Source organism: Tripterygium wilfordii, chromosome 5 (genome assembly GCF_013401445.1).
Source record: "Tripterygium wilfordii isolate XIE 37 chromosome 5, ASM1340144v1, whole genome shotgun sequence".
In the NCBI taxonomy this organism is placed as follows: domain Eukaryota; kingdom Viridiplantae; phylum Streptophyta; class Magnoliopsida; order Celastrales; family Celastraceae; genus Tripterygium; species Tripterygium wilfordii.
This window is the reverse complement of record NC_052236.1, coordinates 11,756,758-11,780,814: the sequence shown is the minus strand read 5'-3', so window position 1 is coordinate 11,780,814 and position 24,057 is coordinate 11,756,758. Positions and strand designations below refer to the sequence as shown.

Sequence of the window (24,057 nt, the reverse complement as noted above, 5' to 3'; positions counted from 1 at the left end):
TATTTAAAGGAATGAGTTGCAGGTTAATGAACAGCAAGGTCAGCCAACTTCTCAGTTCACGCTCATGTGCGTACATCCGAAGTTTACAAACCATCAAAGCATTTATCTTGAAGCTCCACTAATTTGAATTAGTAAATTAGTTTCTTGATACTAGAAGGGGAAATCACCAGAAGATGCAATATATTAAATGGAAATAAGATAAACTCATTGGCAACAAGTAACATTCCAAGTCTTTCAAAACTAACAGAAAACTTCTCCATTGCTAATTTAAGACCTCGGTTTCTCCTTCTTCTCCTTGAAGAGAGCAAGAAGCGAAACACCAGACACCTTCACAACCTTAAATCGTACACCGGGAATATCACCCACAGCATGCCCTTTACGTCCAAATCCAGCAATCAACACCTCATCCTACAGCCACATTTGACCTCACAATAAGTATAAACTAAAGAACAGAAAATCAAACAAGCCAAATTTTATAATCAATTGTATCTTGTTACTTACATTCTCTTCTATGTAGTTCAAGCAACCATCATTGGGAACAAATGCAGCAATCTTCTTTCCATTTTTGATTAGTTGCACTCTAGCACATTTTCTAATAGCAGAATTTGGCTGCTTAGCCTCAATACCGCTGCACATTCAAAAACAGTTATGGTGAGTTAATATTAAATTTCCAAGAGGTCGTATTAAATTTATAGCTAAACAATTTGAAACATGGGAACAATAGTCTGATATGGTCTCACATCTTCTCAAGGACAATGCCTTTAGCGTGGGAAGACCCAGCAAATGGCTTCTTCCATTCATTACCAAGATTGGATTTCTTGTATGCCTTGTCAGCCCACCTTTGCCTTCTGCGGTGGGACTTGAGCTTGCGACCAGCTCCCATACCACGTGTCTTCCTGTCATATTAAGGCAATTATTTGCGAAACAAAATTAACAAGAGAAACAACTAAAAAAAAACTATCTTGTCGTCGTAGATCACACAAATGTGAGCCGGGTAACTTAGAATGATACAGACTCAAATATCAGTTTTCAAGACTTTTTATCAGTCTAATGACTTCACCACAAACCAACTTAAAACAAAAAAACAAAAAATGACAATCTTAATATGCTACATAAAGAAACAATTCCAGTGACCATTGCAAACTACAGAAGAGGATTAGAACATATACATATATCCTTGCACGATCTTTCTTCTGAAATTCAGTCTTACGATAACAGATCTAAAGTGTATGGCAAGGACTCTAGCAATTCATTTTCACTAGCAGTTCTTACAAATCGCTCCATATAGAAGGCAAATAATCTAGCAATCCATGTTAACAAACAGTTCGTATAAATCAGTCAATAAAGAATTTATCAACGAATTCAAAATATTGAAGGCTTTCTCGCACCAATTAACTATAACAATTGCTTCTCTTCCAGTTAAATGGAAAAAAAAATACTCCGATGAAGTAAAAAAATGGAAGTGAGTTAAATCCAAAACTGAAACGCTTTCCACAGTAACACTGAAAGCCTCCCGACCTGAGCTTAGTTCGCCAAATTAACATGAATCCAAGATTCCAGACATCAAACGATAGTGCATCATATTCGCCACAAACATGCGGACATTTGCAGAGATAAATCTAGGGAAGGATTCATACCCCATTATTGCTGAAGTTCTTCGACTGCGACGAGGGTTCTACGAGCTCCGAAATGCAGGTAGCAGCGGCTACAAAGCAAGAACCCTAAGTAACCCTACTGATGAAGTAGTTGCTCCGCTTATATAGAGATCGAAATAGTTATGTTAAGCAGCTGGGCCTGGAATTTGGGCCTAAAAAATGGGCTACAACGCTTTAAATATAGAAACCCTAGTCAACTCTTTTTAACTTTTTTTTTTTTATATGCAAGCAAGAGAGAGTAAAAAAAGAGAAAAACACACCCGAGCCACTAGCTGATGTGCATCTCTCTCCCGTTTTCAAAAAAATAAAAGGGAAAACACACACGAGATGCACATTATTTCAAAGCGAAGTGAGGGAGGCTTAGGAACTGGACATGCCATTACTTTTAAAATCGGTTAGTTAATTCTCTTTAGTTTGGAAGAGTAAAAATTTTGTGGTGGGAAAATTCTTTATGGTCTAGATGACCGAATTTTTTATACTTGGATTAAATTGAATTTGGATATAAGTTATATGTTCGAAATCTGAGTCCAAACATAAAAATTTTGTCCAGTTAAATCCGGGTTCGGACCCAAACACATAAATCTTGTCCGAACCTTGATCTGAATTAGGTTATTGTCCGAATTTTTATCATTTGGGTTTGGTTAATTAAGTACGTATGAAATTCAATCTGATTTAGGGTCTGAACATGTAAAAAATTCGTAAACAATGTTGTTGTCTGACCCATAACCGATTTTTGTCACTCCCAAGTAAAATAACTAAGGTTTAGGTTGAATTAGGCGGAAATTTTTAAGCATATATAAAGCTTGTAAACAACTTCAACCGTGTTGAATACTGTTTGGGGCGGACTCAAAACTTGAAAGATCGACCCGATGATCACCTGTTGTGTCTCACTCCATCGATTTCTCCTTCACAATTCAGGGAGAATTTTTTGTTGTTGATCGAATTATTCAAAAGAATTGAATGTGTTTAAGAGAGAGATAATTATATATGGAGAGGAGATGGTCTAATTTCTTTCGATTGGGGTTGGGCCTATGCTAACCTCATAATTGTTATTGGGCCGGACTCAAAGATAAAAATGGAAGCCCCGTATATTGGAAGTAACGTTGAAGGAGAAAGTGGGTTCGGCTTGAAGGCTTTATATGATGTGGGCCCAATAATACATTTTATTTTGTTTCTTCCTTTTGTACCGAACTCAAAACCGGAAAAAAAAACCCGAAGTAAACTGTATTTTATCATCAATAATGAAAATTAAAATAAGTGAAGGAATGAGCAAAATAACACACATTAGGATTAGGTGGAGATGGAGAATCACGAGTAGCTCATATGACACTTATATATATCGTATCTCGAGTTCGAACCTCTCTCATCCCCTTCATCAGTGATAAAAAAATGATTAGGAGGAGATAGAAAACTAAAATCAAGGCTTGGATGAGTACAATTGATGATTAAGGATATTATTATTTAAAATAAAATAAATTATGGTTGATTGTGGTAACTGTTTACAAATGCGATAGATCCCAAGTTTAACTCTTATATCTAGCAGTTTTGACGTTATTTTTTGCATGAGTTTCGGGTCGATCTTAATCGTCGTCAACGCGAAACGGGATGGGTTGACGGTCCTAGGTTAAAACTTGCCCAATTATCTAATGGATTATGGATATGTTGGTTAGAGAATTCTCGAACTATATTATATTAGCACAAACTTAGGGACGGTGGAGCAGGCAAGCGTGGCAGGAAATGAATGGCTAAGATGACAAACGGACATGATTGCATGAGACTGAGTTGGGTGGACGGTGGTAGTGGCCGCAAAGTGGATAGTGACATGTGGTCGGTTTGGGCGCCCATTAAAACGTCACAAAAACCACGTGAATTTTTGACCTGTCAATTGTCTTCCACGTATCATGGTAGGTCCCGCGAACAGTCGTCTGTGAAACGTGGCAAGATATCGACCACTTCTATAAAACATAAACGACGTCGCATTATTTCTCATTCTACGTTTGCTTTCTTGATCCTGGAAATTTCTGGAGACAAACTTTGACTCATTGAACTACCAAAAAAAAAGTCTAGTAATACAAAGAACGATCTAGTAAACTAACAAAGAATGTTAAGAACATGCTGATCTTTTAGGGGTGTTTGTAATCGGTTTCGATCGATTTTTTTTTAAAAAAATTTATATGAATATAACGGATTAAGCGGTCAATTTTATCATTTTTTGTTCGGTTCAATTTTTAGAGGAGAAATATGTAATTTTATTTTATAAAAAAGTCGATCAATCAATTTGATTACAGTCGATTTCGATTTTGATAATTTTTTTAATGGCCCTAGATCATTTTAGCAAATCCAATGCTAATCACATCGAGAGGGTTTGATGATGTCATGATTTAAATCAATTGAAAACTCTTTTTTATTTATTGAAAAGCTTATCGATCGAATATTAGATATGCGTCTACCTGCTATCCTAATGTTTTTCATTTGACATCATGATAAATTGACTCAAAACTCAATACTTGACCACAAGAATATCAATCTCAATAGAAAACGAACAAGAATATTAATCACAATAGAAATCGGACTCAGAATTTTCCGACTCCATACACCCTTAAATGAAAAGGAATTTACAGTCCCCATGTCTCAAGTCATGATCATTGTTAAATGTTCATAGGAGAAGCAATCAATGACTACTTTGGACATGACTAGAACCATCTTGGAAAAAATAAAGTGAAGTGGAGCCACATATTGAATGGGGCGGTCCAGCTAAGCCATACCCAACCATTACTCACTCAATAAATAAACCCCCTCACTACTCTTCTTCACCATTCAACATCAACCACTCAATTCACTACTCAGCAGCAGAGAAGCCATGGCCAAGGACATTGAAGCTTCAGGATTCCAATCCAAGGACTATCAAGACCCACCACCAGCACCTCTAATTGACGCCGAGGAGCTCACCCAATGGTCATTATACAGAGCCGTAATCGCCGAGTTCATAGCCACACTCTTATTCTTGTACATAACTGTTTTAACAGTGATTGGCTACAAGAGCCAAATAGATAACGCCGACCCGTGCGGCGGCGTTGGAATCCTCGGCATCGCATGGGCGTTCGGTGGCATGATCTTCGTCCTTGTCTACTGCACCGCCGGAATCTCAGGTCAGTTTGAAATTGAATTGTTAATCCATTGATTGAAGATTGTGTGTAAGAGTGAAGCTCAAGTGTTTGTTGATATGACCGTAATTGCAGGAGGCCATATTAACCCGGCGGTGACGTTTGGGCTTTTCTTGGCCAGGAAGGTGTCACTGATCCGGGCAATATTGTACATGGCGGCCCAGTGTTTGGGAGCCATATGCGGATGTGGGCTTGTGAAGGCTTTCCAGAAGGCCTACTACACCAGATACGGTGGTGGAGCTAACGAGCTCGCTGATGGGTACAGCACCGGCACTGGATTGGGTGCAGAGATCATTGGCACTTTTGTTCTTGTTTACACTGTCTTCTCCGCTACTGACCCCAAGAGGAACGCAAGAGACTCACATATTCCTGTATGTACAGAATTCCTACCCTCCTGTTCACCATCTTTTTTTCCAAAAAAATTTTCCCGGAGTAATGCAACTTTTGGTTATTCAAAAAGTTCTCAATTTCCAACTCAGTTATGGGTTGTTCACATGGTCTAATATGGGAACTCAAAATTGAGAATTATTCTAATATGCAAGCGGGCAAATTTTTCACTGTTTTGACTACTAGAATAGTCGAAAATCGACCAAAAAAAAAATTAATTTTGAATTCTCAAGTTGGAACGTTTAACTTCGGTGACCAAGTTGGATGAATCCAATCAATTATTTGAGAAACCAAAAATTTTAGTACCACTTTTTCTTTGTCTTAATACTTGATAACTATTGATTGATGTGTTTTTGAATTGAAATTAAAGGTATTGGCACCACTTCCAATTGGGTTTGCTGTATTCATGGTGCATTTGGCCACAATTCCCATCACTGGCACTGGTATTAACCCTGCAAGGAGTTTTGGAGCTGCAGTGATATACAACAATGACAAAGCTTGGGATGACCAAGTATGTGTCTTTAATTCCTTGAAATTACTTAACTTTTGTCTCTAATTAAGGTACCCAATTTGCTGATTGATGATTGAATTGTTGTTTCTGATATAATTGGTGCAGTGGTTGTTCTGGGTTGGACCCTTCATTGGTGCTGCCATTGCTGCAATCTATCACCAGTTCATCTTGAGAGCTGGTGCAATTAAGGCCCTTGGTTCCTTCAGGAGCTCCTCCAACATGTGAATTTGAGAATATGCTTCACCAGCTCTTCCATTGACCATTTGAAATCAAATAATCAATGGTGTTATGGTGGAAGGACTTGAGTTGTATTTTGTATCAAGGCTTTGTATATTAATGTTAGTGGTTGGATGTCAATGGTATCACCTTTGTGTGATAGGCACTCGTTTTATTTGTGCCTGATGTTGTTATTTGCTATGTTTGCTGCTTAGTTAAAGATCTCATTCCAAGTGATATGTGAGAGTAGATTCAATGTTTGGAGGTTTACTGTGGAGGAATAAATTTTAGAAAAAAAAAAAATGGCTCTTGAATGCATTTCCTTGTCAAAATTAGATTATCCAAAGGCCTCCGTACTTACAATTTTTGACTATTAAAAAAAGATGAAGAGTTCGGTTGATCATTCTCCATTTTCTTCATAACATTTAAACTTATTTACGTTCGAAAGTCTTTCAATAAACAACTCGAAGACTCCATAGTTTACTCTTTATCCCGTGCAGGTCATCGAAAAATAATCAAATATTCAAATAATCACTTCATGATAATTAAGCTGACCATTCTAACCAATTAATCAATCAAACCAAATCAATATCAATTCAAAATTTCCGAACTAAGTTTGTGTATTTCTTGAAAGGAAAATGAATGCAAAAAATTGTGCAATATAATTTTTCAATTTGATTTTGGATTTCCCAAAAATAAAATTTGTGCACATTGTCATTTTTGGTAATAAGAAAAGTTAGCAAGTTAGTGAAGATAAAATTAATTAATTTAAATAATAAAAAAGAAAAGAAAAAAGAGATCACATTCGCTTTAGCATAATCTCTCTCGCCCATCCATGGTGATGGTGCCAGTGGATTTGGTGTTGGACAGTGGGCAATCGCATTATACCCCCTCCATCCCCACTCCATACTAATCAGTAATCACGCAACCCATTATCGCAATCTTCATCTTCTTCTCCTTTCTTCTCTCTCTTGCGCTACCAAATCTTCCCTCAGAGACTGAGTAACTGAGCAGGGCAAGAAACCAAGTGCAGATTCTTTTGCCATTTATAGAATTTCTGTTTTATTTTTTATGTTGTTTTGTTAGCGGATTCTGTAAGAACGGAGAGAGAGAGGGGGAATGGGTAATTCAGGCAGCAGCGGCGGGCATGGTCGCCGGAGATATGGTAGTCGGAGGAACCATCCCCCGCCGCCGCCCACCGGGCCTCCTCAGCCTGAAATCTCGGCGAATCGTTACGTATTCGCAGCGGCCACGCCGTACCCGAACCCTAACCCTCCACCGTACTACCAGTACCCGGGACACTATCCGCCTCCGCCGCCCTCTATGCCGATGCCACTTCCGGCTCCGTACGACCACCATCACCGGATGGAACCGGGCCATTGGGGGAGATACCCTTGTGGGCCCATGATGCAGCCCCCGGCGCCTTACGTCGAGCACCAGAAGGCTGTCACAATACGTAATGATGTTAATATCAAGAAGGAGACCTTGCGGCTCGAACCAGACGATGAGAATCCTGGGAAGTTCCTTGTCGCGTTCACGTTCGATGCCACTGTATCCGGGAGGTAATTTTGGTTTTATTCTATATGGATCTGTCTTCTGTGTTTTATCACTCTTGATGTGTTTCAGTATTGATTTTGATATTGTTTCTCATTAGTTTATGGAGGGAACCTGTTTAATGGATGGTTGACCTCAAAGTTTATGACTGCTGATGTTTGAACTGGGTTTTTTAGGATCTTTGCTGTCTTTTGAATGCTATAATTTCAATTTTTATAGCTATTTGTTGAAGCATGCTTGCATGCGGATAAACACATATGAGCTTAAACCTGGATGAGTTAGGTTTCAATTTTGAATGCTTTGCTGTTTGAAGATTATCTCCAAGGTCAGGATGTGGGATTGGAGTTAAAACCTGGATCTTACAAAGTATAAACAATAGAACTTGCAGGTTAAAATTTAGAGTAATTAGAAGTCAGAATGTAAAGCTAAGGTAATCAAGTTTGCTATGCGGATGAAGTAACCGGGTTGAGGATAAGGTGAATAGGATACACAGTTGGACATAATACAATATTGTCAGACAATGTGTTTTTGGACTTGGCTTGGTGTTAGGGTGAACAAAAGTTGTGAAGTTACTATGAGTTTCTTGCTGAATTATGTGACAAAACTAAACCAGAAAAGGGAAAAGGAAAAGAAAAGATGAGCTTTGTGAGATCATGGCTTGACTTCTTATGAGATAGTATTCCAAAGCAGCAATTACAAATGTCTCATTGATTAACATACAGTTGATCCATTTCCTTTCGTTCTTGCTAATCTTTTTGTGATGATAATAATGCGTATGTGGAAGTGTGCTCATATGTGGCCATTTGACACTCTATACTGGTTGGACTTTCGTGTCGTTTTTTAAATCATTTAAAGTGCATACTTGTCTTCAAAGAATGTTATAGTTTCTTAACAGATTTTAGTACTGGTAGAATGAATTTCTTCTTTGTCATAGATATTGTTTCTCTTATAATTCACGCTGCATGACATTCTTGGTAAGAAGTCAAATACCTGTTGTAAGATCTTCAACTTAATAGAATTTGTGTTTTGTTTGCTCTACAAACAGCATTACTATTAGTTTTTTCGCAAAAGAAGGCGAAGATTGTAAACTGACACCTATGAAGGAACACCTGCTTGCACCAGTGACAGTAAACTTTCAGAAAGGTCTGGCCCAAAAGTTCAGACAGTCCTCGGGAACCGGAATTGACTTCTCAATGTTTGAGGAATCTCAGTTACTAAAAGAGGGTGATTCGGATGTCTATCCTTTGGCAGTGAAGGCAGATGCATCCCCCGCTGATCAGAGTGGATCAGATGAAAACCAAACTTCTGGATCCCCAAATTCTCAGATAACTCAGGCAGTATTTGAGAAGGAGAAAGGCGAATATCAAGCAAGGGTAATGAAGCAGATTCTGTGGGTGAATGGGATGAGGTATGAGCTGCAGGAGATATATGGCATTGGGAACTCTGTTGATGGTGACGTTGATGCAAATGATCCTGGAAAAGAATGTGTCATTTGCCTGTCAGAACTACGGGACACAACCCTTCTTCCCTGCCGCCACATGGTATGCAAAGAATTGTTTGTTTCTCTTTTTGGAGTACATTTCTTAAATGAGGGAAAGGACTTGGTATAGTAATCCATGCCAAATCTTCACAAAACTTGTTCTGATATGGGGAGTAGTTGCCATTAAAATGGAAAAAGAAGGAAAAAAAATCAGTGGGAAGTAGTTTCTTGTTGCCAGCTATCTGTTTCTAAGGGTATTTTTGTTTTAGAGAATGTCCTGACCCTGTTATTTAGTATGTTGATGTACAGCAGCTGGTTGAATGAGATTTTTACAGCCAGCTTATACATTTAATTAAAAACCTGAAGTGTCTCATATGCAAATATCAACATGAGTAAATTACTTTGATTTCTCTTTTCATGCTGGGTACTGTCATTGGATACTGCAGCAATTTTATTACCCTAACCTATATACTAATTTATTGACTGGTTGATATAACATTTTTGGTTGGATTTTGGCTTCTTGCTCTGTGTTGCAGTGCATGTGTGGCGGATGTGCAAAGGTTTTACGGTTCCAGACAAATAGATGTCCAATCTGCAGACAACCAGTTGAGAGGCTTTTGGAGATTAAGGTCAATAATGGGCATGAGGAATAAGATAGAAGATGAGCTGCTGCCGCTAGCTTGCTGTATGGTATCACGTTGTTTTCTTCTCTCTTTTTGTTTCACTTGTAATTTTCACATCTGTTTCCCTTCCCTAATGGTCAAAATGGGAAAATGTGATCAATATGCTGCATAACATGGAGAATACTGGCAATACACAAATTTATGAGTCAATGCCTTATATGTGTGAGTGGTTAGTGCCAAGTCCTCTGAATACTTGCTATTTGATAAGAAATATAGTACTGATTATGTTGAGAAGCAGTGGATGAATGTGTGATCCAGGATAGAAATGAATAGAGAAAACAAATACACGTGGTGAATTCCCGTTGATGTTAGACGAAAACAATGGTTTATTGCACATTTTGGTGAGAATGATGTGATTGGAGCACAACTTTTATTTCCTTTAACCATGAAATCAAAAATTAATTTATTCTTCTTAGACAAAGTAGATGTAACATAAATATATGAATCAATTAGGTTGTATTCTTGCAGTAATAGCTGCATATAGGAGTTGATTCCAAGTATCAGGAACACCAGGCAGACACCAATGGCTACAGTCCATGTCGCGGTGGCCGCCATGGCCGTAGACGGAGGGATGGCCGTCTTTTCGTAGTTGTGAGAGAACGGTGATGTTGAGCAAGTAAACAGGCTTTGACATGCCGCGCAACACTCTCTCCACCACCAACTCCGCCGGGTGCGGACCTGCCGGATACCTTGCACCTTCAACTGGTTTTGTTTGTCCCTCACAGTTCTTTGCACTGGCCTCTCCCCAGTCACCGCCCCTGAAACCAACGTTGAATAATCATACTAAACTAAATCAATCATGGCATCATGCAATTCGAGCGTCCAGCTCAATTAGGCATGGTCTCGTGCATCGACCATGGCACCATGCAATTCGTGCGTCCAGCTCAATTAGGCATGGTCTGCACGATGTACCTAAGTCTATAGAGGCCCTGGACAAATTTTAAAAAAGGGGCCGTAGGGATTTGGGGCTACACTAATATAAGCATCATCTTTGAGCTACTATTAATATTTTTGGGCTACACTAATATTAATAATTTTCTTAAAATTTGGGGACATAGGGATTTGGAGGCCCTGGGTGGTGGCTTAAGTTACCCCATCCAATGCCGCCAATTCTACACAATTTTATTCAATGGGAAATTTCATGACTCACTGACTTGAACCATTACGTTCATAGACTCATCCAAGGTTGGTTCTAGCCATGGCACTGTAAAGTGATGCCATATTGCAAAGAAAAAATAATTGACAAAGTGAGATGATACTCATGTGTTTTGTGTGTGAGTGTTGAGGCCTGGGGAAGAGAAGAGGGAGGAGGGAACTGGTTAGAACTTTTTTTTTACTGATTTTGGGTTATAAGTGTTAAAAAAATTAAATAAAATTTATGGTGCCCAAAGCCCTAGCTTGGGCTCCTTTGAACAAGACTCGGCCCTAGTCTCATAGATCTAGCTTATACCTAATCAATGTGAGATACAAGTCTTAACAACATTTATACACCCATTAGGAAGGGGGTTCGTGAGAATTTGGGTTAAACTTACTTGTTGTGATCCGGGGAAACTCCTTGGAAGAAGACCCTGGTCCCGGAAGGATTCACATTGGTGTCTATCCATCTTGCCCATGTGTTCAAGCCTTTCTCATACCCTACCAGTCTGTCCATGTCATTGTATGTCTTGTTCCCTTCCTCAATGAATTTCCATCTGCACCCCACATAATTAATTAATCACCACATAAAAGGATTTATAATTTTTTATAGTATTAAAAAAAATTAATTAAAAATAGTTATAATCATTGGCTTAATTACGGTTGTTTTCTTCCCGTGTGAAGCCACCAATGCCATGAATTGAAGACCAATACGTCAATTCCCTTCCACAGTTTTCCACCTTCAATGGAGTCCAGTTTCAGAACTGGTCCCCTGCTTGTGCTTACTATGTCTACCAGAAATGCATTGCGGGAAAACATCACCTTCACATTGTAACTCTGCAAAATACATGTTTAGCTGATCAATAATTGTTATCAGAAATCCTGCACGGCTTTGTTTTTCTAGGAGTACTTAAGCCCAAAAAAGACCTCGGTGCTCTCTAATAACCCATGACAATTGTAGTTATATATATATATAATCACATGTAATCAGTGTATATATCTCACCGGGAATGTGAAAGTGGATAGGCCACCAGTTCTGACTAAGGTATAATTAGCCTCTGGAACTGACGTATGTAACATACAAGTGAGTGACTGCCATTGGTTCAAGCTCAATGAATCTCCCACAAACATGATGCTCTGCCCTTTCAGTTTCCTCAGAAAATCTCTTCCATTAAACCTACAAATCGCCAAAGTAACTTATTTAAGAATATTTTGAACAAAATATATGTATAAAATGCATCGAAATGTTGTCGCTCAAATAAGGATGGCAACGGGGCGAATCACAGCCGCCCCCGCCCCTGCATATTGAGGCAACTTTTACACCCCGTCCCCGCTCAATTCCTCAAAGTACCTTGGCAAGTCGCAGCGAGTTGGTTTCCATCTGTATTTGAGATAGTCTGTGTCTGGTCGACCGTTCTTGAGGCAATCAAACTCCTTCTCTATGAAGGGACAATTGGGTGTCTGGTAGAGCGGAGAATCTCCGGAATCATCGTAAACCCAGCTCCCCTGAAAATAATCACATCCGATTACACTGCTGCTCTTTACAGTTCCCTTTCTACTCTCTACATGTAACAGAGAAAGGAGGAGTAGTACTGCTGCTGCGCTAATGGCAAGAGCACCCATGACAAGTGTGTGGAAGAGAGTTTGGTTGGTGGAACTCACTATGTGTATGGAATCACATATTTATACTTGTGGTGAATTTTTGGTAATATTCTAATATACTCGTGTAGTCGACCCCAAATTTTTGGGATAGATGCTTGGATGATGACGATGATAGAGCCGGCTTGTATTTTGAATTTGATTAAGAAATCAATATTAATTATAACATCAATGACTATTATTGTAATTGATATCAATTAAAATCAACTAAGATTTGACTGAGTGTATTTGAAATGTTCCATTATATTTTATGCCTCACATTAATTTCATAGATAGGGTTCTACTCTATTGATCAAAAGGCAACCACATAGAATGGAATCATGTATGTAGTCTATTAAGCTAAACTAGGGTTGACCCTCATCAGAAACTCTCTCTGAGGTCAAATCGTATGAATTTGGAAGGTTATGAGTTCGATTATCACTGAGAGCGATACCCTTGTGACTACTCGTTGAGCCTTGACCCAAGTTACACTATCGTCAGGTGAAAAACTTGTGCGTGCGTTGGTCTAATGACTTGAGTTTAAACTCATATCATATGTCCAAATGATAAACTTATATAGTGTCGTTTTTGGTTTAAAAAAAAAAAAAAAAGTAGGCAGAGTGTCACTACCGTGAGCGGGCCTTCGGTGGTGTTAGCGCAATTTCCTCCTCATCTCCTCATGCAATATTGGTTGCAAAGATTCCTTATAAGGTTAAATTGATTGATGCAAGTCATGATTGAAATTGAAATCAGCAATGAGATGTTGTTAAACAATAATGGAAAACTTGTTATTATGGAGAACTCGTCACAGCAAAATCAATCCTAATCTCCTGCAGTTGATGCACTAATTGAGATGACCCGTCTCCAACAATTTTATTAATCTAATCGCCACCATAAATGCTAGCATATGAGAAAATCATGTATGAATGTTTATTTAATTAGGAAAATTAGAGATAATTTCCTCAATTAGAAGTTTTATTCCAATAAAAACAATCAAATAAGTTATCTTGCATAAAGCTCATAAAATTTAAAAAATACTACATAAAGGACAAAAAATTAGAAGCATTTATTTTTTTGATTGAAATATCAGGGGTGGAGCCAAAAAGTGATAATAAGGTGGGCTAAAATTAAAATCATAGTATTTTGATTTGTTCGAAAAAATTTAACGGGAGTTTGGGGTACTCCGATTGTAGAAATTCACTATCCAATTATATTAAAGATATTGTCTGCTCTGACCACAGGTCTACACAAATTTGTTCTTCTTGGATTGTCGATATTAGTTCTTAGGCTGAGAAAATTCATCTTCAATGTGAGATGAGCTAAAATGCTACACTTTGTTTATAAAATACTCAATTGGATTCCGTCACATCGACATGAGATTTTAGTCGTGACAGCTATTCAGCCTATTCTTATGAGACTATTGCTATCCATTAGATATATGATGGGCCTTTCACGTGAGCCAAGTGAATCTTTTGAAGCCTACTTTACATGGGCTTATACAAGGCCCAATTCAGTCTCCCAGACTACTAGTCTAGTAGGTAACGTTTTCTATCGACTGGAATCTTCCGTGTAGAGTGGCCTGAGTTGATCTCTCAGAGTCGAACATATGAGCGACGATTTCGAGTTCTCCGATAAGGTTCCTCCTTCATTCAGATTCTCTTTACATAATTTATTATCTTCTACGTCTCTCTCTTTTTTTCTGTTGATTTTGGAGATCTGTGTCAATCCGAATCGGATTTTGGTTTTCCATACTAAGATCTGGAGTTCAACGGTCTCTGTCCGCTATGATATCGTAGTAATTTCTACTGTGATTGGAGGATTCACTATTTGAATGGTTTATTTTGTCATTTTTGTAATGGAACGTGATAATTGTGGATGGTTTGTTCATGTATGGAAGAGATTGTATCTTGATTGCAAGATTTACGTGCTATCCTTTTGTGGAATGTGAATATTACCTTACGATTGGTTGCTGAGAAAATTTGTTTTCTGAGAAAGTTTAGACATGTTTCAGCTTAGAGAATTGTTTGGATTTTGAACCTATTTTTCATCAATGACATGTTACTCAAATCACAATGTCGTTGTTGATATGGTATTGGTAGGGATGGTGATTTTTTTTCCATGACATGCGGAGGAAAATTTAAGTGGCTTTAGTTCCTATAAGAACTTTTTTTTTGCTGTGAAAAGATGGTGTCTCTAATTGTTTGTAGGTTATTTTACAGTTGGCTTGACGTAATTTTCACATACGAAACTGGATTACCTTTTGTAATGTAATGATGTTAGACTCTAGGAATAGATGTGGGGATGTTTGTTTTGCTCCATTGATGAATGTTAAGTTCTTTACTTTGTCATTAACCAAAAGTTTTAGATATCAGCGAATACATCATGTGTTTTTAATTTAGGCATGTAACACAATGTTTTGCTGGATTTATGATATCTTATCTTACCATATTTTGATGGAACCAGCAATAGTATTAGCTATTTAGCACAATTTTCTGGTCAAGTTTTCCAATTCAGTTTGGGTTGGTAATCAGCATTGGATTGTACATAGTAGTTTCATTTGTGCCTTAGGTTTTGTTATAGTAAGAAAGAGGTTAAGTACAGAGTGAGTTGAGGTGTAACCATGTAATCATGTCGGTATAATTTTTGGTCACTGCTTTGAATGTTTATAACGTTAAATGCATTCTGCATCAATTGTTATGTGTGTATATACATATATTTTTGGGCAATGTAAATTTTCCAAGATAGTCATAGTGATAGAGCCATTCACTTGGTAAAACTTAGGGTCGCATGGTAATAGTTTGTTTAAATGCGAATATTGATTACACATTTTCTGTGAATATGCTAAATTACAAAGAGGTCATTAGATGATTGGATCATCGACTCTTGTAAGATAAAATGATCACTTGCCCATCATGACCTTCACTGCTGGCAAGATGCCTTGACAAGTTCGTTTAAATGAAGTTAAGCCTATCATTCAGCTGGTGTCACTTCTGTCTATATCTTTGCATTCTCTGTCCATTGCATTCTGCCTTGTCAGGGTGATCTCTTTCCTTTTATAGCTGCTTAATGTTGTATATTAAGATCAATAACCTTATTCTGTTATTACTGAATGTTTGTGGCCGGAATCTTGTACTTAAAAGTTGAAAGGACTATAGTCATATTATTTTGTTGAAGCTAATGTTATCAAATTGTGTTTACTTCTTTTAATAATATGCAAATGTCATCCAGACTGCTGAAACCAAAGGCTTCAACCCGGGATTGATTGTGTTGCTAGTTGTTGGGGGGCTTCTACTTGCGTTCTTTGTGGGGAATTATGTCTTGTACTTGCAAGCGCAGAAGATCCTACCTCCAAGAAAGAAGAAGCCAATCTCTAAGAAGAAGATGAAGAAGGAGAAACTGAAGCAAGGTGTATCAGCACCAGGGGAGTAGAAATACAGTCCTTGTTTTCACTGTTAAACTGTTCTGCCAAAAATTTATGTCCGTGTTTGAAATCTATAGAATCGCCCTTGTTGTCTCTGATGTTGACTGTTGAGTTTGTACTGGCTAGAACATTAGTCTCACAAGTAGAAGTGAAATCCCATACTAAGGCAGAAGGTATAATGCCAGTTTGTTTCTCGACATTTGCATATTGTCAGCTCATCTTTAAGAATGCTGCCTCATTTGATTGCTTCCCTAAACATCTAAAGTCGGGTGTTTGAAAATTCAAACAGATGGGGAAGCAACCAAATGAATCAACATTTTCTACTGCTTGCTGATTTAGTAACTCAACCATGGAAGATATCAGTGGATGATGCCATGTTTTGCAGGAGCGGAAATACCGCGCGGCAAGGTCGTTTAGTTCTATTGCAGGTTGTATCTATTTGTACAATGGTTACTTGGTCACTGAGCTACCCAATTTGGATTATCCATTTGAAAGTTAGATTCTGCTTAATATGTATTTAATAGGAAAACTGATGATCTGTATATCATCTATTAATCGTATGATTACTAGATTGCCTGTAGCATCATTCATTCAGTTAACTATCTTTCCCTGAAAGGCCGCGTTTGGTTCACCAAAAAAGGCCTGGCACATATTCTTGCATAAAGTTGAAAAATCTTTGTGGCATGGTACATGTGGTCTTTCGAAATGGGGGGAAAGGGGTCTCTTTTCTGCAACGGAAAACAGCCTTGCTGCTACTCGTCCCAGTAACTAGGATCTCAGTGATCTCAGTTACTGAGGTCTATGAAAGAGATTAAAAGTGCAAGTGATGGGTGGGATCACTGGGATTCCAGTTGCTGGGATAAATAGCTTTTTCGGTAATTATGACCCAAACTGGACATTCTGTAGTCGGTGAGTATTTTCCTAATCACTCAAACCGGACATTTTATAGCGGGTGGGTACTTTCATGATCAGCCCTAGATATCCCTAGATAGATTGTTATACTGATCATCCATCCCCACCTTTTGTACTAAAAAAAAACAGGAACTTTTGTTGTTGTCCAACATAAATGGCCATGTATATTTCATTGATGATATAAGCTTAGTAATTACATTTCATAAAGAAAATCTAAAAGTACGATTAATAAATCATACCACCTCAAAAACAAAATGAAAAGGATGTAGTAGAAGAAATCTAGATCTCAAAAGGAATTTAATTAAACACATGCATGTACACAAAATGTTTTGATCATACATGGCTCTCCGATGATACAAGACTACAAATTTTCATGTATATTAAGTTCTTCTTAGACCTAATTTAGATGAACTAAACTGTAATCTCACCCAAAACAGCAAAAACCAATTAATTACTCCTCTCGCAGGTCGTAGCCACCAAAAACTTGCTCATCCATGAACTTTCTTGCCCTGCAAAACCCCCAATGAACAAATCGTCAGCCGGTAAACAACTCCTATGCACAAGACTTCTGCAGTGGGCGGGATCAAGTACAGATATGATGTATGCAACTCTACCACTGTACACAAGATTTCAGTAGTCGGCAGGACCAAGTACATATATGATGTACGCAACTCTACCACTGGCCACATATTCATGTGTGTAGATATATATATATTCGTGTGCGTTTTTTTTAATGTATTAACATTGAAATATGAAATAAAGCTTATAAAAATCAAGGGATCTTACAAAATTTGTTATAGTTTTGGCACCTCTGAGACTAGTCTTGGAGTAGACAGGACGTGCTGCATCGGTTTGTCCATGAATCAAAGGTTGATTATTGCCATGAGAACGATGAACCGGTGGAGGAATTGCTGAATGAGTCTCTGGTCCTCTGTAATCAATCTCATATATTTCTTCAGAATCCAACCCATGATCCGATCCACCTATACATATACATATACATATACATATATATAAACCCAAATCAGCTAAAAATTGCACAAAAATACAACATTATGACCCACAAAATGCACAAACCTCTTGCGATGCAAGGTATGGTGAGTAGGAGAAACAAGAGAAAGATGGATTTGAGCTCCATGGGAGTTGCAAAATAGAGATTAATTCTCACAAGCAGCTGTATATATAGTATATATATACAGGACACATTATATGTGTGAATGAATGTATATATAGACATAGAGGCATGGGAGTCGCGGAAGAAGCACAGCAGATCGGGGGCAGTTTAGGTACTTTACATAGTTAAACTTTTGGTAATTGAAACCGTCACGGTCGACACAGCAATAAGTTGGAAGGCATAGATGTAGATGTGTTGGGTTGGAGCATTAATGGTGCAACCATACCAATTAAACCATATTATATTATATATATATATATATATATATACCTAAATTAATTTCTTCAGGCTTTTATTATATTTATAAATTTGTTTCTCTAGGGTTTTGAGTTTTGATGACGAGCAAAATCGGACTGACTCCTCCATTGCTCGGTTATTCGATTGTTAGGTTTTGTTGACGTATCAAGTGGTCAAACAGGATATCAGGATATAGTTGCTCTGTATATGCATAAGGAACGCTCAAGTCAACTCGATAGAAAATAAGGCTATTGAGATAGTTCGGCACTTAGAGAGCTCTCCCTTTAGCTAATAGTGACCTCAAAGGCAGACCTAGCCTTATTGCACTAGGGGCACGACCCCCAATCAAAAAGAATACACTAATTACACTATATGTATATTACAAAATGACCCTAAGGCCTCTAATGAAAAAAATGAGGCCCCCAGTCCACTAATTCTCACTCAGACCACTAACTAACTTTGACCCAACCCAACACTCATAAGTCCTAGACCATAATTTTATCTTGTCATTTATCAAGCCCACCTGCCAAGCTCAAGCCCCTCATATCCTCTCAATCTCTCAACCCATCTCTGTCCCTCTCCCACGTTGGCAAATAGTTAACAGAGCCCTAAGCCCATGCGATGGGCTATTTCGAAAAATCGATATAGTTATGGGCAATTTCGATTCTTTAACAGACGATGATGTCACTAACCCCTTTCCTTGATTTTGAGTCTTTGGGGACCATTCTCCCTTTTTTTGAACTATTAATAATGTGTTTTTCTGTTTACGGTCTATATTCGTAAATCGATTACATAAATAACCCCAAAAAAAAAATTCAGGGGACGTTGCCCCCGCACCACTTTTGTGCTCCCAGTGATTTAAATTCCTAGGTCCGCCATTGATTGCCTTAATTGCAGGAGAGATTTATGACCCTTTAGATCTCTTATATATTTCCTTCATGTTCAATGATGAGTGCTCCTCAATAACCCAAGGTGCTTTGCCACCTGGGGTTCCCGATGTTATGTTTGTTAGGCAGTGTCAAGGAGTCTAGACTGAGGTGACATCTTGGTTGACCGAGATGCTCCCAGCACGATCTCCTCCTCATTGCAGGGGTAATTTTGGTATTATAAAGTTTCTTTTCTTTTCTTTAATTTTCAAGCTAGACAAGTCCATGTGTGATTTACTATCAATGTCCATTTTGATTAGGGACATCCCCCATTTAGCTTCCATGGCTGGACTTTCATTCCCTCTCTCTCCTTCCAACTCTGTTTCTTTCTGTTTGTCATGCATGCTACAATAAAGACTTAATATTAATCAATGTGATCCTAAACAGCTAGGCTCTCATTAATTGCCTCCAAACAGGCCCTAAGATATATAATTGTTAAAATTCAACATTTGTTTCATCAACCATCAACCTCAGTCTTCTCCTTTCAAAGGAGAATGGTCAAAGCAGAAAAGAACAAAGAAAAAAACCCCAAAAGAAAAAGGTAGAAAATGTTGAATTTCCCATAGCAGCTAGATATTAATATATTAAGGAAATAGATACAGTGAGTCCATGCAGATTCTAAGATCCAATCTCATGACCAACTGAAGAATAACCCTCATAAATATAAATATTGTTTAAGTTTGCCACTGCATTGTTGTTATCAGAAGATGAGAAATGTAGATACACCATTTATATGTATGTCTGGTTTTGACCAACATCAACAGCTAAGCTACTAATAGATGGGAATGGCAGAAGAATGGTCCCTATTTCGTATATTATATCGGAAATGTCATGGATCCCGGTGTTTTTTGTCCCACCTATCCCAAAATTCTAAAATTGATACACATGATTTATGTGAAATCGTGGCTCCAAATGCCTTCACGTGATCTATATGAAATCATATGCGTCCATCTTAACGTTTGAGATAGTTAAAACAAAAAAATATATATTTCAAATCAATTTTACTGTTAATAGTTGTTTGATCAAATTCGGAGTTCTCCATAAAGGAAGGGAACATGGTGGCCGGGTGGTCAATTATCCAGTTGGTCCTAATTCGTTAATGAGAAGGAGATCCACTGGTCTGATTTGATGGGACAGACAATACTGTGTGAATTGTGAGATAAAACCTTGGACTTGGATAGCCTGGCCTGGACTGGTCTAGCATGTGCATAGAGCCAGCTTTTTTGGCCCAGGAAGATCTCTGATAAATCTGCTACTCCTTCCATGGTTTTGGTTCATGTTTTTTTACTTTACAAGATCAACATTCTTTCAACCTGTTCACCGACAGTTTTGAGCCAGCTCTAAACTCAAACCGTCAATTTAACTCGCTCCACGCTAGAGGTGGGTAAGACCAATCAGAAATCCATGTAGGGAGAATGAGACCGAAGTCTACAAAGAAGAGTTAACTCTACAAAGTCTCTCACAAGCATTTGGATTGAAATTGCTGGACTTAAAAGTTGAAGTTGCGAACTTTCATATTAATAAATACTTTAGTTTCAATCCAATACTCCATTTTTCTTTTGACAAGCAAAACATCAGAGTCCCTCCCCCACTGATCACTAGATGGATTTGGATTATAAAAAAAGAACACAAAAGTCAAAAAGCAGACTGACTGCCTGTGCCTGTGCCTGTGCCTGTGCCTGTGTGGGAGATTCCTTCACACTTTCAACTCTTGAAATTTCACATTTTCCACCTTGCTCCTGTGATAATTACTAATCATTAAACAACGAAAGTGTTTGAGTATCAGTACTGTAAGCAGGGGAGTGTTTGGCCCACAACTGAAAAGACCTTTTACCAGTTTGATGTGAAACAAAACACAAGTCTATATTAAACTCCACACAACAACAAGTGCCCCCCCCTCTCTCTCTCTCTATATATATATATACACACACATAAGAATCTAGGGATCTAATATAAGGGTGTAAAATACGGGTTGCTTTTTAATGGTGTAGATGAATGAAATGATAAATGAGATCCACTGTTTTGGATCCCATATATTTCAAATTAATGGTATAAACATACACTCCAACTACATTAGATATACCACATAATAATTGCGTATATAACTATCGGCTTATCAAATCAATTAATTACTAATGATCCTCCTTGGTCTCTTAATTGTTGAGAAAATTAAGCCTCATATGCTTCAACTTAGTAAAACGCGTTCTTTGAAGCCATATAAACCCTGTGATGGGTTCAGTTTGGGCTTGAAAAAGCGAATAATATCTTATAATAATAGTCAAGGTTCGGCTTAGGGGAGTTCATTGTTGTTTCTTAACAAGTGGTAATGGATGTGTTATAAGCCTAAAGTTTTCCTTTAACTTAGCAATACGCATTCTCTAAAAGGCCCTGTAAACCCTGTCATGAGTTCGACTTGAACTTAAGAAAACGGACAATATCTTACAATAATAGTCAATGTCGGGTTAGGGAATCCATTTCTGATTCTTAACAAGTGGTGAAGGAGGGAGAAAGTTTAACTTGAAAGTGGATTGTACATGTGTGACTGCTAACAACAATGTTTTGAAAAATTATAAAAAACCCTAATGTAGTTTCTAATTGGGGAATTGATCCTATTGTGAAGAGCATTGAAGTGGATTCTCGTGGATATATGCTAATGCTAATCATACTATAATTATCTACACATTATTGATTATTCTGTCTTTAATTTTATCTCCAAAGGAACACTTTATATCTTCAATTCAGAAAACACTATGCTTATTAATACTACACATGCATTATTAAGGATGGATGGGTCATCAAGTTTAAAAGTCTACCTTTTTTTTTTCTCAAACAAATATTACATTCAAAAAACATAAAAATTTAAACCGTCAAATATAAACATTAAGTACTCTACAAAATTTAAAAAGGTTGGTCAGAGTATCCAAAGAAGGTTTAAATTAGAAACAACAAAATACACCAAAAGTTTCATCAAATCTAGGGATGGCAAAATTTCAGTGTCATCCGGATGATCGAATTTATCTGACTCGGATTAAATCAAGTTTAGAATTAATAATATGTCTGAAATTTGAGTCTAAAAACACAATTCGAGTATAAATACAAAAATTTGGTCTAATTTAAAATTGAATCTGGGTCTAAACATAGAAATCTCCGGATTAGGCTTTGTCGGATTTTATTTGTCCGGATTTAAATCAATTCAAAATTGGTAATTAAGTATGCTCGAAATTCAATCCGGGTTAGACAACTCGGATATGTATATATTTCGTAAACACGTATATTATTCGACCCGAAACCGATTTTTTTCCACCCTTAATCAAATCCAAGCATGTTTACAAAAAAAAAGTTAATAAATACAGCTGCCTATAGAGATTCTCTCCTACACTGTTGTAATTATTAATACATATATATATATATATATATATATATATATATATATATATAAAATTCAATGAAGTAAAAAAAAATAAATTAAAGAATTAAATCAGTCACGTGAAACCCAACCTTCTTTTCTTCCAGAAGCTCAACTCTGGATATAGAGCCGCTGCAATTCTTGCCGGTTCTGATTTACACCGTGTTAGTATCGAACGCCGCGCAGTCTCGACCTCCTCCATTGTTTTCACTTCTTCGATTCTCGCATCACTAGAAAATCTTTCTCTAATTGATTCTGATTCCGAAACATCGACGTCTGTGAAAGTTATGATCTTTGGGTTCATTTCCAGACCCGTTCTCGACTTTGGACCCGAATCTTCGCTGATGGACTCTGTATTTGACGTGGGATTCTCATCTTCTCTGTTCTCATCCTGTTGTTCTTGTTTCTGCTGCTCCGTTTCTGAGCTCCAAAAGCTACTCGCTAACGATGAGGACCTGTACGGTGCAGATCGGCTTCTAGTCAACAAGAAAGCGTTCTTTGGCGGTGAAGAAATTGAAGTCGATGGATATATTCTACTAGCTTCCTTTATATCTTCTCGTTCATATTCTTCTTCGTCGTCTTCTTCCTCTAGATCTTCACTCTTATTCCCAAATTTCGGAGAATCTTCTCTAGTTTTGCTTCTTCTTCCCTTGAAATCCACATGAAAGAAGAGTACCCACTTGCGCCAAACGGTTCTCATCGACTTGGGCATTTCGAATTTCTTGAAATGGAAGCAAGACAGCGAGTGCCGGATCCATCCGCAACGGCGTCGACCCGGAGTTTGGGTCCGGCTAGGTCGAGTAGATTTGGTACCGGATTGTTTGGACCGCCTGACCCGAACTTGACCCATGCAAGTGACCTTCGGAGATGAGGGCTCTTGGGTCTCAATAGCGGTGGTCTTCTTCCGAAAAACAAACATTGGGCTTGAACGTGACCGTCCTCTGCTTCTGCTCCCAACATTGGTTCTCAAGAACCTCATCAATGGCGGGGGGAACTTCTCGGCCCGACCCGGACTCTGTATGGCCAGCCTCATATTTTGTTCTCTTCAATCTATATTTTTAGTTTACTGAGAAGGAAGAGAAGTGCGTTAGTCGTCCGATTGGGGAGTTTGTTGGGCAGAGATATGGGAGAAGAAGATATGGTGGCCACTTAGTTAGAGTTAGAGGCTCAGGCTGCTGTGTTTTCTGAATATTTATTTGATCCTTGCACGGATTGGTGAATCTCTCTGTGAAAGATTTTATATGGAAAATGTTAAGGATTTTGGTGCGTTTTTTATCCCGGCTATCCTAAATATTGAGATAGACTTCATATGATATATATAAAATCGTATGCGTCCATTTCAACATTTGGGATAGTTACACAATCTATATGAAATCGTATGCGTCTATCTCAGCACTTGAGATAGTTATGACAAAAAAACACCTGGGTATAACAAATGTTGAGATGAACACATTGATCCATGTGAATCGTGAGTTTCACATGGCCCACATGATTGATATGAAATCGTATTAGTTAATCAATCTGATATTATAGGGTACTCCTATTAGTTTAATCAATCT

The 24,057-nt window shown here is 37.9% G+C and overlaps 6 protein-coding genes across 7 annotated transcripts; 3 read left to right on the top strand and 3 right to left on the bottom strand.

Moving 5' to 3' along the window:
- Positions 1-119: 119 nt before the first annotated feature.
- On the bottom strand, positions 120-1,785 carry LOC119998196 (40S ribosomal protein S23). Its single transcript, XM_038845454.1, has 4 exons — positions 1,638-1,785; positions 741-896; positions 502-628; positions 120-408 (listed from the first exon to the last, which is right to left on the bottom strand). Exons 1-4 carry the CDS (start codon positions 1,640-1,642, stop codon positions 268-270), a joined length of 429 nt encoding a protein of 142 aa, XP_038701382.1. The 5' UTR covers positions 1,643-1,785; the 3' UTR covers positions 120-267.
- Positions 1,786-4,462: 2,677 nt separating this feature from the next.
- LOC119998224 (aquaporin PIP2-2-like) lies at positions 4,463-6,251 on the top strand. The gene is made up of 4 exons (XM_038845488.1): positions 4,463-4,804; positions 4,895-5,190; positions 5,577-5,717; positions 5,823-6,251. Exons 1-4 carry the CDS (start codon positions 4,516-4,518, stop codon positions 5,940-5,942), a joined length of 846 nt encoding a protein of 281 aa, XP_038701416.1. The 5' UTR covers positions 4,463-4,515; the 3' UTR covers positions 5,943-6,251.
- A 487-nt stretch (positions 6,252-6,738) lies between these two features.
- LOC119998986 (probable E3 ubiquitin-protein ligase LOG2) lies at positions 6,739-9,884 on the top strand. The gene is made up of 3 exons (XM_038846472.1): positions 6,739-7,495; positions 8,533-9,028; positions 9,504-9,884. Exons 1-3 carry the CDS (start codon positions 7,053-7,055, stop codon positions 9,618-9,620), a joined length of 1,056 nt encoding a protein of 351 aa, XP_038702400.1. The 5' UTR covers positions 6,739-7,052; the 3' UTR covers positions 9,621-9,884.
- Positions 9,885-10,001: 117 nt separating this feature from the next.
- Positions 10,002-12,421, bottom strand: LOC119998984 (protein trichome birefringence-like 43). The gene is made up of 5 exons (XM_038846471.1): positions 12,136-12,421; positions 11,790-11,961; positions 11,446-11,621; positions 11,183-11,341; positions 10,002-10,408 (listed from the first exon to the last, which is right to left on the bottom strand). Exons 1-5 carry the CDS (start codon positions 12,405-12,407, stop codon positions 10,096-10,098), a joined length of 1,092 nt encoding a protein of 363 aa, XP_038702399.1. The 5' UTR covers positions 12,408-12,421; the 3' UTR covers positions 10,002-10,095.
- A 1,506-nt stretch (positions 12,422-13,927) lies between these two features.
- LOC119999030 (DNA-binding protein S1FA-like) lies at positions 13,928-16,437 on the top strand. 2 transcript variants are annotated; one of them, XR_005468333.1, is made up of 3 exons: positions 13,928-14,058; positions 15,651-16,016; positions 16,133-16,437. XR_005468333.1 is itself a non-coding variant. In XM_038846522.1 (2 exons), the coding sequence occupies exons 1-2, from the start codon at positions 14,029-14,031 to the stop codon at positions 15,849-15,851; spliced, it is 231 nt and encodes a 76-aa protein (XP_038702450.1). In that variant the 5' UTR covers positions 13,928-14,028; the 3' UTR covers positions 15,852-16,423. The 2 variants fall into 2 exon arrangements, 1 of the variants encoding a protein (XP_038702450.1); XM_038846522.1 differs by having other exon boundaries at positions 15,651-16,423.
- A 5,942-nt stretch (positions 16,438-22,379) lies between these two features.
- On the bottom strand, positions 22,380-23,757 carry LOC119998948 (transcriptional regulator ATRX-like). Its single transcript, XM_038846429.1, has one exon. It carries the CDS (start codon positions 23,529-23,531, stop codon positions 22,575-22,577), a length of 957 nt encoding a protein of 318 aa, XP_038702357.1. The 5' UTR covers positions 23,532-23,757; the 3' UTR covers positions 22,380-22,574.
- Positions 23,758-24,057: the final 300 nt, after the last annotated feature.